Here is a 16,859-nt window from a genome sequence, read left to right as displayed (position 1 = left end):
CCAGCTCTTGACAGGGCCGAAATGGAGCTGTCTGCTGAGGGGGCTCATGCAGGCCCATGCCAGAAGGGCATCCTAGGGAGCAGACACCAAGAGGGGAGGCACTGTCACCAGGGTGGCGCCTTTTCACCCACAGTGGGAGGGGAACAGCACCCCTGAGGCCCCATTTCTTTGGGACAGGCTCTGACAACATTCACACCCTTGGCCACGTGGATGGTTTCAGGAGGAGGGCGAGTTAGCCATTGGAACTTGGGTGGGGTGACCCCTCCAAGAAGCAGTCACGAGGGAGCTTTGGCCTCACACCTCGTAACTCACCCCAAAGTTTCACTTCTCCTCTGTGGTACATTGACGCCTCCAACTTGCCCTATCATTGCCTGGAAGTCCCAGGATGGGAGGAGGAGAGAGACAGATGCCAGCTGTGTCTCCACAGGGGCCTGGAATGAGATGGTGACTCACCCCGGATACTACGCTGAGCTGGTGGAGAAGTCCACGGGGAAGTACAACCTGGCCACAGAGGAGATTGAGCGAGACCTCCACCGCTCCATGCCTGAGCACCCCGCCTTCCAGAATGAGCTGGGGATCGCTGCCCTCCGGCGAGTGCTGACTGCATATGCTTTCCGAAACCCCACCATTGGCTACTGCCAGGTAAGGGGGATTAGTGGGGACCCAGAAATAGCATCGCCCACCAGAGGCTCACAGGAGCAGGTCCCCACGGCCCTGGGCCTGAGTGATGGCCTCACACCTTCGACTAGACCCTGTTTCCCCAGGAAAAACCTGACCATAGAAAAAGATGTAATTAAAAACAAGATCAATTGCTCACCTCATTCCCCTGCTGTGTATTATGTTGTCTTCTATGTGTTTCTGGCTGGGTCCTGGAAGCATTTTGTTATTTAGTGTGTGTGATAAAAGATACATAACATAAAATTTACCATCTTCACCATTTTAAGTGTACAGTTCAGTGGCATTAAGTACATGTTTATGCAGCCATCACCACCATCCATCTCCAGAACTCTTCCATTGTATAAAACGGACGCTCTGTCCCCATTAAACAGCCCTCCTAGTTACCCCTGGCAACCACTCCTACTTTCTGTCTCTGTGACTGACGGCTCCAGGAACCTCATATAAGTGGAATCATATAGTATTTGCCTTTTGTGACTGGCTCATTTCACTCAGCATAATGTCCTCAAGGCTCCTCCATGTTGTGCATGTGTCAGAATCTCCTTCCTTTTAAGGCTGAATGATATTCCATTGCATGAATGGACCACGCTTTGTGTACCCATTCATCCATCCACTGGGTCCACCTTCTGGCTGTTGTGAATATGCTGCTAAGAACCTGGGTGTACAGTACCTGTTCAGTCCCTGCTTTCAGTTCTTTTGTGTCTGTACCTAGAAGTGGAATTGCTGATTACATGATAATTCCATTTTTAATTTTTTGAGGAATCTCCATACTGTTTTCTACAGCGACTGCACCATTTTATATTCCTACCAGCAACGCACAAGGGTTCCAACTTCACATCCTCGCCAATACTCATTATTTTCTGTTTTTGATAGCAGCCAACTAATGGTATGAAGTATCATCTCATTGGGGTTCTGATTTGCATTTCTGGTGGCATTTGATTGTAAATCCAGTGGGCCTTTTCCTGGCCACGTCACATGGCTTTCTATTTCCTGTAGACTGTGTCTGGATTTCAGAAACGCAGACCAGGTCCCCAAATCGCTTTCTGTGGGGCCAGTATTCTGCATGACATCCTAAGGCCAGTGCACTGGCTTTAAATCATTTTTAAGATAATTTGTCACTACTTGAGCGCTGTGCAGGGTCCCAGTCCCGCCAGAACCTCCCTGCAGCCGAGTGGCCGTCGCACACACATCCACCTGTACCCATGTCACACCTCCAACTTTAGAAGAAGTGCCACGTCTCATCCCTGCCTGCTCGGTTTTTCAAGTGCCCACTGGCCCATTTTGAGGGACTTGACTGACGTTTTTTGTCAAATTGATTTCCTACAAACTGCTTTCTGGCGAATTGCACCAGGCCGGGTGGGATGGTTTGTCGTCGCCAGACATGCTTGTAGAGCGATACCCTTTGGCGGGGCGGGAAAACAGTTTCCCTGGGGTCCAGCTCCGGAGCCTCCCCTTGCCATCTCTGCCCGCAGGCCATGAACATCGTCACCTCAGTGCTCCTGCTCTACGGCAGCGAGGAGGAGGCCTTCTGGCTGCTAGTGGCCCTGTGCGAGCGCATGCTGCCCGACTACTACAACAACAGGGTGGTGGGTGAGTGCCTGCTCCCTGTCTGCCGCTTGGCCACACGCGACCCCCAGGCCTCACAGCCCTGCCCCCACTGCACAGCTGCAGCGTGAGAGCCACGTGCACCCAGTCATCTCACCAGACTTCTTGCCGATTCCCCAGGAGTGGTTGTCAGGGAGAGATGTTACACATTCAGTGGTTTTTAAAAGTCGGCTCGAGGCTTAAATTCCCATCCAGCTAACTCTTCTTAAACTTTTTTATTATGGAAAATTTCCATTCTCACAACTAGAGCCTGTAGCATACCGTGCACCTGTACCCAGACCCACCTCTCATGAACTCTTGAGGGAAAACCTGTGTAACGCCATGGGAGGACACTTGCTGACATATTTCAGTACATATGTAACTGCAGCTGTTCTTCCAAGATGTCCTCCCCCCACTGTTTGCTTTTGCGGGTCTCCACTCTTAGGGTCCTTTAGAATCACATTTGTTCACCAGCTTCAGGGCAAGACACACAGAAGCCACCGAGGCCACTATTACTTCTGACACTTGTAAGGAAAAACTCGTGTTTCCCCAAAAGAAAATCCAGTATAGTAGAAGAAATCATTCTTTTCACACAATGGTTTGGAAGCTGTAGAAAGAAAACTCGGAGGGTTTCTTCTTTCTAGTTTTCTCAGCCTACCCGCCTGCTTCAGCCTGCACTGTACGCAGCACTGGCTGGGGACCTGATGGACTTCCTGCACCTCAGGCCCTGGGGCCCCACGCGAGGGCAGCTGAGCCTGGACTGGGCTCACCATGCACTCCCTGTGCTCTCCCTAGGGGCCCTGGTGGATCAGGGCATCTTCGAAGAGCTCACGAGAGACTTCCTGCCCCAGCTGTCCGAAAAGATGCAGGACCTGGGGGTGATCGCCAGCATCTCGCTATCCTGGTTCCTCACCCTCTTCCTCAGCGTCATGCCTTTCGAGAGCGCCGTGGTTATTGTGGATTGCTTCTTCTATGAGGGCATCAAGGTGGTCCTGCAGGTAGCCCTGGCCATCCTGGATGCCAATATGGAGCAGCTGCTGGAATGCAGTGATGAAGGCGAAGCCATGACCATCCTGGGCAGGTGACCGAGCCAGCCTCCCTCCTGCGGGACAGCCAGCCGGCAGAGCCTGACCCCTCATCAGCCCTGGGCACTCCTTGATCAGCATTCAGTGACCATGCCCACCAAGTGCTCAGCCAGGGCTGAGGCAGGGACACCCCAGGGAGCAGGATGGAGCCTCCATTTGGTGGGAGTCGGACGGCACTGGGGTGGTGATCACCACAGGGAGAAGATGAAATGGGCAGCGGGCCCGAACGTGCTGGGCTGGAGGGCCTGTTGAGCAGGGGCGCCGGAAGAGCAGGGCCTCCTGGTGGTGCCTTCCTGAACCCAGCAGCATCGCTGCCTCCTGTCATCCAGCCTGAGAGGCCCATGCTGGGCCTGCTATGACCACTGAGTAAGCCGATACATGGCCACTCATGCATAAGGCCCAGGGTCATCCTGGCATCCTCCTGCTGTCAATCCCCACGTCCTCGTAGACATTCTCAGCAACCCTGCCCCTCCCCCTCCCTCCAGGCTCATCACACCCCTGCACTAGGCCCCAGTCTGCTTCATCATGGCTCTCCCTGCTCCCCGCTCACCCACCAGCATCCCACAGCGCTCTTTCAAATCAGAATCTGACCCTGTTTCTCCCCTGGGACATGGGGACTCCCTGGGACATGGTGGTTCTCTGTACAAAGGAGCTGAGCTCCCCAGCCTGGCCTTCACATCCTTCCATCCAGGCCCCTCTTGGCCGCCTCCTGGCCCAGCCCCTGAGCTTGTGCAGTCCTACCAGCCCAAGTGCCCAGCCTGGAATGTTCCCAGCTTCCCGGGACAGCCCAGAACACTGCCACTTGCCTGCTGAGCCAGTCCAGGTGCTGTGGGAGCCTGCAGGCTCCTGTTGTGGCAGGGCTGTCGCCGCCCTGCCCTGGGCTGTACCAGCTCTATCCACAGTGATGTTAGGACGCCTAGCTACTGGCCTGTCTCCTACTGGTTCTCATGCCCATCTCCTTCAGCAGACAAATCGGGCCCCTCCTCAGGAACACGGGCCTGCGGATTTGGGGGGCCAGCCACTCTGTCCCACCTGAACATCAGGCCCACCCTGGAGAGCTTGGGATGGAGTGTGGCCCTGGCTGGCCCAAGTCAGGCCCTGTCTGGAGCCCGTGTCTCTGGGGAGGCAGGTCCCTGTGGACACCCCACAGCAGAGTTCCTCTTGCACCCTTCTCCTGGGACACTCCTTTTGTCCCTGATTCTTCCTGGCCAGGGCGGGGACCCCCCACGGCCCTAGGGACCCACCAAATGGGGGAGCACATCCCTCCAGCTGGGACAAAGCTTTCTCCTGGTGTGGTAAGGGATGCCCAGAAGACAGCCTGCTTCCTTAGGCAGTGCTCAGGCCTGGCGGGGGTGAGGCCTTCTCTCTGCTGCCTCCAGGGAGAAGCCTCGATTTGCTGGGACTAACCCCCCCCACCTGCCTCAGAGGATGCCCAGCCCATAGCAGCATCCTCATTTATTGGGAGGCTATGCAAATTAGATCCCTCCACATCACTTAGCTGTGTCTAAGAAGGCCCTGCTGCCTGTGGGTGGTCTATACTTCTGTCCTTTAATCCTTACAGATACCTGGATAACGTGGTCAATAAGCAGAGTGTTTCTCCACCTATCCCACACCTCCATGCCCTGCTGACCTGTGGAGATGACCCTCCTGCAGAGGTGGACATCTTTGACCTCTTGAAAGTGTCGTATGAGGTCAGCATTCACCAGGGCTGTTTGGCCAGGCCACTCCCCAACTGGGCCATGTGGGTGTGGGTGTGAGTGCGGGTGCGGTGGCCATGGCAGTGGTGGCCCTCTGCTCTGTGGTTCTGCCTTACCTCACGGAGTCACCTCTGGCCAGTAGAAATTCAGCAGCCTGAGGGCCTACGACATTGAACAGATGCGGTTTAAACAGAGGCTGAAAGTGATCCAGTCCTTGGAGGATACAGCCAAGCGGAGTGTGGTACGATGGCCCCAGGTGGCCGGCAGGGGCACAGGTGGGGTGGTGACCCAGGTGGGCTCTATCTTCAGACCTCCCCGTGGGGCAGGACAGGTGCAGAGCTCCCTGGTGCTTCCTCGTAGGATGGCATCATGTGTAGGGGCCAGTTTGGGGAAGTGGGAAGGAGAGGTCCGGATTGCTCATGGCTTGGTCACTGGGAAGTCCCTCTGACGCCCAGTGCCTACAGTCCAAACGTGATTTCTGCACTGAGCCCTCGGGCTGGCTTTGCCCCTGTCCCTGGGTACTGACACTCAGCCACCCTCTACCCACTCAACCCACCTTGCCTCTGTCACAAGCCTTTGTCCCCCTTCTCTGGAGGGAGGATTTACTGAGAAATTCTAGAACACCTTCCAAAGAGCCAGTGCAGGGTCTTTCCAGGAACCCAGACAGCAGCCCCTAGATGCCTGCCCCTCACCCTGTGTCCCTGACTGAACAGTAAGACCAAAAGCCCCCACAGTGCCCACCAAGAGGTGGGCTGAGTGGCAGGTGGGTGACGAGGGGTAAGCCTGTGGACCACACCCCCTCTCCTGAATGCACCGCCCTTCTGTGCTTGGCCAGCTGGCCACACCAAGAGGGCGACTTATGCTTTTGCCCTCATCCACATGGGGATTCTCTCAAAAGCATCTTGCTTTTACCATGGCAGGAACTTAAGAATCTGTCACTACATCCATTTCTCTTTCCTTCTAGGTCCGAGCTATACCTGGGGACATTGGTTTCTCAATTGAAGAGCTGGAGGACCTTTACATGGTGTTCAAGGTGACAGCCAAGAGCACGGGCAGCACCAGTACCCCTCCCTAGTCCCCTGAGTGCATCCTCAGTGCAGCAGCCTCCTTCCAGAAGAGTAATAGATTTAAAGACACCATCAAATGCAGCTACCACGAACCTCATGTGGTAGAATGTAATCCTTAGAATTTAGACAGGACACACTTTTAGGTGTCAGAAAACCCACTCAAGTCAGCTTCCACAGAAGAGGGAAAGAAGTGGGTCATGTAGCTAAAAAGCCTAGGAATGAACAGCTTCAGGCATGGCTGGATCCGGGTGCTCAAACATGCTGTCAGGCTCCCCTCCTCGGATGTCCTCTGGACTGCTTTTCCCACTGAATGGCAGTACTGTCAGCAGCTCCATGTCATCCTGTCCTTGTAGTAGCCTCAGTGAAAAGAGAGTTTTTCTTTCCAAGTGGTTTTAGCAAAAAGCCCAGGTTAGTCTCTGGACCGACTCAAGTCAGGTGCTGTCACAAAGGAGAGTGTTTGCTGCTGGGCCACACTGCTTGAGGGTGGGACAGGAGGGGCTTTCCAAGAAAATGTCAGGTGCTGAAGACTGGGCACAAACAGCCAAGTGCACACTGCCTTCCGCTCTGGTCAGTTCCCAGATGCACGCCCCCCGCCCCAGCTGCCTCTGATTCAGCCCCCAAGGTGGCCACCGTGCTGTGGCCTTAGAGCCAGAACAGTTGAGGCAGTGCTGCCCCTCGCCCTTCATGGCCTGCTGTGGCCCGTCCCAGTTTCATCCCAGCTTCCGCCTCTGAATGAGGGCTGGTGGCTGCAACACAGGAGGTCCCTGCGTGAGAGGCTGTGCCTAGCTCAGTGTCCCTGACCTGGGCCTCTGCAGCCCTGGGTGCAGGAGCAGTGGGCACAGCGCCATCTCACCAGGCTGCACCCCTGCAGGCCAAACATCTGACGAGTCAGTACTGGGGCAGTGGCCGTCCCAGCGCTATGCGGCGGGACCCCAGCCTGCCCTACCTGGAGCAGTACCGCATTGACAGCAGCCAGTTCCAGGAGCTCTTTGCCCGCCTGGCACCCTGGGCCTGCGGCTCCCACACACCCGTGCTGGCTGGCCGCATGTTCCGGCTCCTGGACCGAAACAAGGACTCGCTGATCACCTTCAAGGAGTTCGTGACAGGGATGAGTGAGTGGTTCTGGGGCCGACCGGAGCCCGGGACCCTTGATAAGGGCAGGGGCACTTTCCACTGGAGACATGTGGGGGTCCAGAGGGGTCTCTACCCCTTCAGCCTGGGGTTGCCCACAGCCAAGCTGCGGACCTCAGAGAAGGGCCAGCTCAGAAGAGCAGGGGGCCTGGGCTTGCTTTGGGACCTCTCACAGAGGGAGTCAGGATGCGGGGTAGGTGCCCACCAGAACCCGGTGGAAGGGGCAGTGTGCGAGCGAGGGCCAGCTGTGGGATTTGGAGCCCTCTTGCCAGCATGCCTCCTCTCCGGCCTTCTTCCACAGGTGGGATGTATCATGGAGACCTGACAGACAAGCTCAAGGTGCTCTACAAGCTGCACCTGCCCCCAGGTGAGAGCCTCCCTTCCCATTCCCCGGTGAGGGGTGCTCACCTGTCCAGAGCTGGGGCTGCAGCATCCAAGGCACAGGCCTCTGGTGGGCCAAGCATAGTGGGGACCCCCCATTCCATGCACTATGGCAGAAGCCAGCCCGTCTTATTCTGAGAGCAGGGCTATGACCTGTGACCTGGGAGGGAACTTGCAGGAGGGTCTCAGGGAGTCAGAATGGAGATTGAAATACTTGCATTCATTCACCTGTCCCAAGTTTCTCAGATGTTCCTGTTTATCCCTGGAGGGTCTGTCCGGGGCACTGCCAAGGCCCTCGAGGTGGCCTGGAGAGCCCTGTCTTGTGGCCAAGAACAGGGACTGCTCCCCTGTAGCTTCTCTAAGCAGTGCCCCAGCCTCCTGGGTGCACTGACAGTGGCATGATGGGGCAGCTGTTCGGACGGCAGGCCAGATCTTGTCATTGCCATGTTCCCGCTGTGTGGGCCAAGCTCACCTAGCTCAGCAAGGGTGGCTGCCAGGAGAATTCTCTAAGGCAGGGCTAACCCCATTTTCACAGGAGGGAACTGTGAGGGGCAGGTGAAAATTCCAGCCTCGGGCGCTGCTCTAGGGTGAGCTGCGGTCCTGGTCTCAGTCACACTGGTGTCAGCAGCTGCCTGGGAATCAGCCATGTGGTTTTTGGAATACTCCTACCACACCCGCCCCCAGAGGTCCTCACTTCATTGGCCTGGGGCAGGGCCCAGCCGGTATTTTTAAAGATTGTTCTGTGAAAGTCCTGCTCTTGACACAGGCGTTCTCACCTGTGGCCGATTATTCCCTGTAATGTGACAAGGAACAATGGCCTCGGGGACACCTGCAGGGAAGTTAGTACCAGCCACCACAGGCTGCTGAGGGAGAAGCCGGGGCAGTCAGAGCCGCTGGGCCAGGAGCCTGCAGAGAGGGCACCCAGGGCCGCCCCCACTCTCCTAAGCCACCTTGCCTCCCAGCTGCACTGACTGGATTCTTACCTGGAACATGTGTTACATTTTCAAACACAACATAAAAGTCAAAGTAGCAATACCCAGAACCTGGCATTGCCATTACCACTGTTACCACACGCCATTTCAGTGGGTTGGGAGCCGCGGGGTGCGCCATGGGGGAGCCAGGCTTTGGTCTAGGACACAGGAATATGGCCTTGGTGACAGCCATGTTCCTCCTGCCCTCACCCTGTTTTCTCGGAGCACAGCCCTGAGCTCAGAGGAGGCTGAGTCAGCCCTGGAAGCAACCCATTATTTCACCGAGGACAGCTCCTCAGAAGGTGAGCACAGCCTGTGAGGCCCACACGGGTGGTCTGCAGCCCTGGGCAGACTGGGGAGCCTGCCTCATTGGGGCACTGGTGGGAGAGGGCGAGGGCGCTGCCTGTCTGTCCAGGTAGGTCCCTGGGATGTTCTCACTTGTTTTTCTTCTCTGCCTTCCTGGACCCTGGCTTTCCCTCCCTTTGCCCTCCACTCTTCCTCTGCTCTCCCTTCCAGCATCTCCTCTGGCTTCAGATCTGGATCTTTTCCTGCCCTGGGAGGCTCAAGGTCAGTCCCTCGGGGGCAGGGCCACTCCTCTGCACTGGGTTTTCTCTAGGCCTTGGGCTCCATCTTCCTAATAGTCCCCTGCAAGCTCTTGGTCCCAGGGACACTTCCTGTGTAGCTAGTCCCAAGGGGGACCTAAAGCCAAGCCGCTCCTGGGGACTGGGGAAGGAGAGGGGTGGCCTCTGTGCTTCTCACAGGGTCGTCAATGAGGACACACAGCACAGTGAGCCTGTAAGGGCACCAGGGCACCAGCCCCACGGCCACTTTCATAGGAAAAAACACAAGTGCTATGATCACAACAGTGTGAAGCAGAAACACGGATGAGGGCAAGTGCAGGAGAGTGCTTTCCTTGGAAAATGTTTCTCATGTTCCACCCAACTTTTTCATTACGGAAAAACACAGTTGTTGAGTGCCTATTAGAAGCCTTCCCTGGGGAACATTAAAGCCCATTGGAGCATCAGATCCAGGGGGATGGGGCATCCTGGGCCTGGGATGTGGCAGCCCAGCTGCTGGCGTGTAATGCATTCACCAGCCTGACCAGAACCCCGCCCTATAATTTCTCGCGGGAGACAGTACACACCAAGGATAATGCACCTAAAAGAGAAATGAAAAACAGCACGTACCAAGTATCGAGATACACAAAGCAGTCCTGTTGACAGTGTCAGAGGCTTACTTGAACTTGACCATGAAGCTTAAGGACCTTGATTTCAGGTATACAAACTAAAGAAGCAGATGTACCTGCTATATTTGAAGCCCGGGCAAATCCGGAGTGCTTTAAGCTTGTCATAGGCACTTCCAGGAGAGACCAGGGACTGGAGATACAGGGCCCTGTCCTCAGACCCCGTGTAGCCCCCAGGCAGCGGTCTTCATTCCACTGTGAGAAGCCTGAGCCCAGAGGTGTGCCCTCCCCACCACCACACAGTGGTGAGGGCTGTTCAGAGCTGGGACGCTGCCATGAGCCAGAGGTCCCCCACCCAGCGCCACACTGCCTCAGGGCACAGGTCTGGGAGAGCTGGGCAGCCTGCCTCTCCCCAAGTTCATGGTCACCGTAGGAAGCACAGTGTTTGCCAACTCCAGCAAGTGTATCACCTTAAGAAATACAGAACCGAGCTGTATTTAAAAATATAGCTCAGCTGGTGTGGCAGTAAAGGTTGAATTGGTTTTAGGACCCCTCAGTGTGACCTTTGTCAGCAGAGACTACAGAAATTAGTTCTCGGACTGCTTCTCGTAATGTGCGTCATCGTGCGTAATGTGCGTCATCGTGCACGCTGTTCCTTTGAAAGACAGGAAGTGAAGGTCTGGTGGCTTTGGGGTTCAGTGTAACCAGGTAGACAAAGGAGAGGCCCACTGCGGTCTGCTGCTGCCGGAGAGCACAGGCTAGACCCCAGTGGTTTGACTCGTAACAGGAGAATGTTCTCTGTGTTGGGTTTCTTTTTTTCTCCTCATCCAGAAGCACTTCGGCAGGAAGAGCGAGAGGAAGCTGGAAATGAGAACATCCAAGAAAAAAGAGGAGGTATGTATAGGCCAGCCTCCGCCGGTGCTGGTGAGACCTCGGGGTCAGCGGGGTCCGCCTGCCCCATCACTGCGGGAAAGCCCCCACCTGGGAGATGGCAAAACCAGCCTGACACAGCAGCTCTCCCAGTGGAAAGGGCGATGCCATGAGGTGTGTGCCCAGCCCATCAGCTGCCGGGGGAGGCCCTGCTCCTGTCAGCCCCACGCCTGAATCTTCTTGTGCCTGTGAACACCCTTGGCTGTTGCCACTTCCCTCTGGGTACCCAGCCAGCCTCTCCCACTCATGCTGTCCTCTCTCCAGCCTCCACATGGTTCTGTCACCATCTTGGGAAAAACAGGTTGGCCATCTTCATCCACTTAGGTCAAACCTACTTTAACGTAACCCAGGGGAGACGTGTGGGTACTCTTGGGTGTTCTTCCCAAATGCCAGGATGTTTTATGAAAGGGCTCAGGTAACTCCACAGCAAACAGCACCCGAACCACTCATTTCCTGCTACCAGCCCCAAGCCCTCTTCCTCTCATTTGACAGATGGAGGTTAATCTTTTTCTCCCAACTCACAGAGGAGAAGGGGAACAGCCCTCCCGAATGTCGGCACTACCTTCAAATGTGGGCCCAGGAGAAAGAGGTTCAGAAGGAGACCATTAAGGACCTTCCCAAGATGAACCAGGTAAGCCCACCCAGAGTCTCCATAGACACTGGTGAGAATGCTGGCCAGCTGGGGCCTTCTACCCGGCACCCCCAGGCAATGGGAATTCTGCCTACCTCCAGAGCCTGCTAGTCAGATGGCGGGAAGGGAAGATTCCAGAAAGACAGGAGGCCAGTTGCTTCAGGGCCTTGTTCATGGTGTTGTCTCATGGTAACCACTTGCTCACACTTAATCAATATCATGAACCAGAAAAGCACTGGGGAGGCTTGGCCTCCAATAAGCAGAGACTGACTCACCACCTTTTACAAGGAGAGGGCGTCACAGCGCTCCTGCTCCTGCCAGGCTCATTAGCTGGTCTCCAGGGCTGGAGCCTGGCTTCTTGGCGAGGATATCAAGGCCAGGACCACAGACATCTAACCGAAGGCAGTTCTTGAGCTGCAGCCTGAGCACGGCCCTGCTCGGCCCAGGGGGCACCCTGCAGTCTGGGTGCTCCCACCCGGGCTGAAGAGTGGGGCGCCCCATGGACTGGGGTGTCATCTCATTCTCGGGCCAAAAGGCCTGAACATGTGATTTCAGGATCTGGAATCAGACCTCTCCACCCTCTTCATCTGACCCAGGCCGCACTTGTTTTGTCACCACCCTCTAAAGCAGCGGTTCTCAACCTTTCACAGGGGTCACCTAAGACCATCGGAAAACACATATTTTCGATGGTCTTAGGAACCGAGACACCGCTCCTCTATCCGTCTCCAGGCCCACATGCAGATACGCCCACATACAAGTTCCCGGCGACCCCTGTGAAAGGGTCGTTAGACCCCCAAAGGGGTCGCGACCCACAGGTTGAGAACCGCTGCTGTAAAGAGTTTCATCAAGGACAGAGTTGAAGCCACTTCCGATTAAAGATATAAAAAGCTCAAAGTGGCTCCAAAGCATAGTGAAGCAGTCCTTGTAGTCACTGGGTTTGAAGAGTCATGATAGAAATAGGTCCATCTCTGCTAACAGAATAGACATAGAGACAGGGAGAGATTCCCAATCATTCTCCATGCTGGAAGAAGGTCAACTGGGAAAGCCCTTTGAAGGCTGTGTTTCATTGGTCCTGTCATTTTCCCTCTCTGAGCCTCAATCTGAGATGGGCATGACTAACAAGACAGCACCCCACACCAGTGAGAAGGACCAGCGTGGTCAGTCTGGTTGATCCGAGGGCAGTCTGACCTGTCTTTTACCATCTCCCTGCCCTTTTTCTGTTTTCCCCTTAAAAGGAGCAATTCATCGAGCTGTGCAAGACGCTTTACAACATGTTCAGTGAAGACCCCAAGGAGCAGGACTTGTACCACGCCATCGCCACGGTGGCCAGCCTGCTGCTCCGCATCGGCGAGGTGGGGAAGCGGTTCTTAGGGCAGCCGGGCAGGAAGCCCCAGGACACTGCCCCAGGGGAAGACAAGCCGCCAGCCACCGGCCCCCCTCAGGAGCCCGCCCGGGAGCTCCAGCCAGCAGACACAGACGACCTCCAGGCCAAAGCTGGCGGAGACACCCAGCTTGGGAACGCTCCACAGGAGAGCCAGGTGGTGGGCGAAGGGGGCGGCGGTGAGGGCCAGGGCTCCCCCTCCCAGCGTCTGTCGGACGATGAAACCAAAGACGACATGTCCATGTCCTCCTACTCCGTGGTCAGCACGGGCTCCCTGCAGTGTGAGGACCTGGCCGACGACACGGTGCTGGTGGGCGGGGAGGCCCGTGGAGGGGGCACCGTGGACACAGACTGGAGCATCTCCTTTGAGCAGATCCTGGCCTCTATCCTGACGGAGTCCGTGCTGGTGAACTTCTTTGAGGAGAGGGTGGACATTGGACTCAAGATCAAGGATCAAAGGAAAGTGGAGAGACAGTTCAGCACCTCCAGTGACTATGAGCAGTCTGGGGTTTCGGGCTGAAGACTCCGCCCAGTGGGGGCTGACCTCTCCTCCTTCCCTCCCTCCTTCCCTCCTGGTCTGCTTTCTCCTGAAGGAAACTCCCCTCCATTCTTCCCAGAAGCAGCGAGTTGTAAATGGAAAGAGGGCTAAATAGCCACAGTTGGGGCCCAGGCAGAGGCTCTTCACCCCCTCTCCTGACCCTGGGCCCACTGGCCCCCGTAGACTGGCCTCCTGTCTGCCGCCTGGCCAGTGCCTCTGTGCCTGTGCTGTGGCCAGGCCACACCGCATCCCCCACCCACCAGCACTGTCCTGCAGCTGGCTTCTCCGGCTTTCCTGCCACTTGGCATCAGGTGAGGGGCCACCTCCTATTGGGCACCAGTGGTAGCTCTCCAGGAGACCCCACGCCAGAGCTCTTGGCTGAGGGCAGGCGTATTCTATGCTCTTTCAGCTCATCATCCTCACCATTAACCTTAAAAGCACATCCCTTAGGTCCTGATATATGTCCTTGTATTCACTTCAGTCTGCTAAAAATCACTGTGCTCAATGCCTTAATAAATCCCTGAAGGAACTGAAAACCACGCTGTGTCCAGAGCCTGAATGAGGCCTTCGACCACTGCCTGGGGCTCCCTCCCCTTGGGCACCTCCCAGAGGTCCCAGGCACTTAGGCCCCTGCAGGGGTGGAGGTTCAAGGCCCTCTGGAGGATGGGGACACAGAAGGTGTTGATGCAGGCTGGACAGGGCCTGTGCTGACCTGTGATGAGGAGCCCCGAGCTCCTCAGGTGGAAACAGCCTGGGTCCAGGTGCAGGAGGGGAGTACTGTTGGGTTCAGGAAGCAGCCTGCCAGGCCACAGGTGCCAGGCTGAGCCATGAGGACCCTCTAGGTTTGTACCAGGAGCCAATCAGTGTCGAGCACTGCCGAACACATATACACACAAAACGCTCTTCTACTAAAAGACATCTCTGGCTGTTGCTTTTTTTAAATTTAATTTTTTGAGGTATAACTTACCATAAAATTTGCTTGTTTTAAGTTGCAATTGAATATTTTTTAGTAAATTTACAGAATTGTGCAACCATCATCAGAGTGCAATTTTAGAATATTTTCATCACGCCAGAAAGACCTCACCTGCCCACATTGCAGCCAACCCCTGTGCCTACCCCCAACTCCGGACAACCACGAATCTACTTTCTGTCTCCAGATTTTATGTCTGGTTTTAAAAAGAATATGATTTTACCTTGTTCACAACTTCTGGGTAACAATTTCAGTAAATGCAGCAAAAAAAAAGAAAGGAAACTGAACAACTGTTTTCTTTCTTAACAAAAAAAGTCATTGGGGCCCCAGGCCCAGGCCAGGCCAGGTGAGAACAAGTCTGTGGCCCTCGTAGGGTATTGCCTAAGAGGGGCTGCTAAGGGCCAGGACAGTCCTATGGCTCCTTTCTTTAAAAACCTACATTCACCAATGACAAAAAAAAAAAAGTCATTGGGGCGGCCAGGTGGCTCAGCTGGTTAGAGCACGTGCTCTGAACAAGTTGTCGGTTCGATTCCCACATGGGATGGTGGGCTGCGCCCCCTGCAACTATTGGGTTGTCGGAAAAATCATGACGCATTTTTGCAACGAAAAACAGAAAAAAATACGTCATAACTTTTCCAACAACCAAATAGATTGAAACAACGACTTGACTTGGAACCGATGAGTCCTGGGAAAATACTGTTCCCCAATAAAATAAAAAAATTTTAAAAAGTAATGTAATTTCCATTCTAGCATTTACTTTATGCTTTGTCATAAACTAAGTTCAAAGGATTCATACTAGAAAGGTTGTGTTCTTGGCCATAATTAAGATATACATAAGAATCCCACACAGCAATTAAAATTCTTAAATTGACTACAATCAGAAAAGTTAAAATAAATCAGGGTAAATGTTTTATATACCATGTAGTAGTATAAATTTGAGAACATACCAAAGAAATTAAACAGAAGAATAGAAATGAGGAATCTAGTCTTTTCATATTGTAGGGGAGGGAAATTTCCCCCTCTTTTCTTTTGTTCTGGTTTGTCTAAATCAAATTAACATGAGAAAGATTAACAGGAGAAAATAACCAACTCTACAGATGTACATACAGGAGCGCCATAAGAATATGGGGCCACAGGACAAATCAGGCATTTGAGCTGTATACGTCAATTTGAGCTAAGGAGAAAGGGGGGAGGGGGAGAGGTTTGGGGCTTCAAGGGGCAGAAAGGCAATTCATATGGAGATGGAAAAGCAAATGTTTGGTAAATAAATGTTTGCTGGGGCATCTTTAACAATGAGGCACAGAGAGGCCTTTGATCAAATGGGCCTTGCTACCTTCCTCCCTAGCACACACTAGTTGGTATTAAACTAGTTATCTGTGATGACATTCCCTTTCCAGAGCAGGTCCTCTATCTAAATTCTTGTATGCAGTTTGAGGGAAGGGCAAGGGTTTTCCCTTCATTTCTTAAAAATAACCAGCTTAAAATAATATCCCAAAGGGGCATATTTTGGGGTGGCACACTCTGCTGCCCTTCAATATGATAAAGGAATTGTACAAAAATGTATAATAATACTTTCATCTATTTATCATTCAACCTGGAATGATACTCAAAATGCTTAACAACCAGAACATTGTTTAAAATGTTCATGGCCAAAAGTTTTTCTAAAAGAAAGGGTTTATTAAGCCAAATGCTGGCCAGCAAAGGACCAGGTCCCAGGGTGTGTGGTCTAAACCCCAGGAGTAGGGCCAGATGTCCAGCCTGCTATAATTTAATTTAGGACATCTCAGAATTTTTCTCTTGTCAACAGTAATTTTAAATAACATATGGATAATACAAATAAAAATTTAAATGTATTTAAACTAAGTAAACAATTGTATGTTTTAAAAGTACTTATAAGTGATATGTTGTATTAAACCAAGTCATTCTTAGAATTCTCAAGAAAAAAAATATGTGTATATGAATTTTAAAAGGATGACATGGTTTTTTTTGCAGAAAGGAGGGGGTAAACACAGAAAAGTAGAAAAACAATTTTTCCTAGTCCTTAAGACTACTACTATTTTGGTGTTTATTTTTTTCTGTATTTATCTTTTTCAAAGTTGAACTCAACCATATCCAAAAGTTTTATTCTTCTCTTTTCATTAAGCATAAAACACTCTTTGCAGATGTCTTCTGCTCTCAGCCACAATAACGCAAACATGTGGAAATAAACAAGGACCACCCAAATGAGAATGGGGACCATTTATCAAGAGCTTGCTATAAAAAAGGAGTCAGCCGTCATCATTTGCATTTGGTAGAGACTCAGAGGCAGGTGAGGAGTGGGAAAGCTTTAGAGTGGAGACAAGGCAAGGCTTCAGGTGTGCTTGGTGTGGGGAAACGGCCTGGCTAACTAGAAGCCTTAGCTCATTGGTTTGGGGAGCGTAACTGACTTTTGGCTTGTCTTGAGATGGGGAGGAGGTACAGAAAATAGGGAAACTGGCAGTCATTGACCAAGTCCTAACTGCTGTAGAGGTTGTGGTTTGGCCTCAGGGGCTGGTGACTGCCGAGTTTGTCATATGTGGTCTGGTCACTGTCTGTTCGTATATTCAGTCTCTCAAACATAATTTTTAAACTAATTTTTTTTTAAGATTTTTTTTTT

The 16,859-nt window shown here is 53.2% G+C and overlaps 1 protein-coding gene across 1 annotated transcript in view; it reads left to right on the top strand.

The window, feature by feature from the left end:
• Positions 1-13,793, top strand: part of TBC1D9B (TBC1 domain family member 9B) — a 56,722-nt gene extending 42,929 nt beyond the window's left edge. The window contains exons 8-20 of the mRNA XM_019661375.1: positions 379-642; positions 2,148-2,265; positions 3,055-3,340; positions 4,906-5,035; positions 5,184-5,282; positions 6,006-6,074; positions 6,980-7,220; positions 7,541-7,606; positions 8,822-8,893; positions 9,108-9,158; positions 10,606-10,668; positions 11,229-11,335; positions 12,571-13,793. Coding sequence (XP_019516920.1) covers positions 379-642; positions 2,148-2,265; positions 3,055-3,340; positions 4,906-5,035; positions 5,184-5,282; positions 6,006-6,074; positions 6,980-7,220; positions 7,541-7,606; positions 8,822-8,893; positions 9,108-9,158; positions 10,606-10,668; positions 11,229-11,335; positions 12,571-13,236 — 2,232 coding nt within the window. The 3' untranslated portion in view covers positions 13,237-13,793. The remainder of the gene's footprint in view (positions 1-378; positions 643-2,147; positions 2,266-3,054; positions 3,341-4,905; positions 5,036-5,183; positions 5,283-6,005; positions 6,075-6,979; positions 7,221-7,540; positions 7,607-8,821; positions 8,894-9,107; positions 9,159-10,605; positions 10,669-11,228; positions 11,336-12,570) is intronic.
• Positions 13,794-16,859: the final 3,066 nt, after the last annotated feature.

Source organism: Hipposideros armiger, unplaced genomic scaffold, assembly GCF_001890085.2.
Source record: "Hipposideros armiger isolate ML-2016 unplaced genomic scaffold, ASM189008v1 scaffold_347, whole genome shotgun sequence".
NCBI classification, from domain to species: Eukaryota; Metazoa; Chordata; class Mammalia; order Chiroptera; family Hipposideridae; genus Hipposideros; species Hipposideros armiger.
Note: the sequence above shows the minus strand (reverse complement) of the source record. Positions and strands in the feature narration are given on the sequence as shown.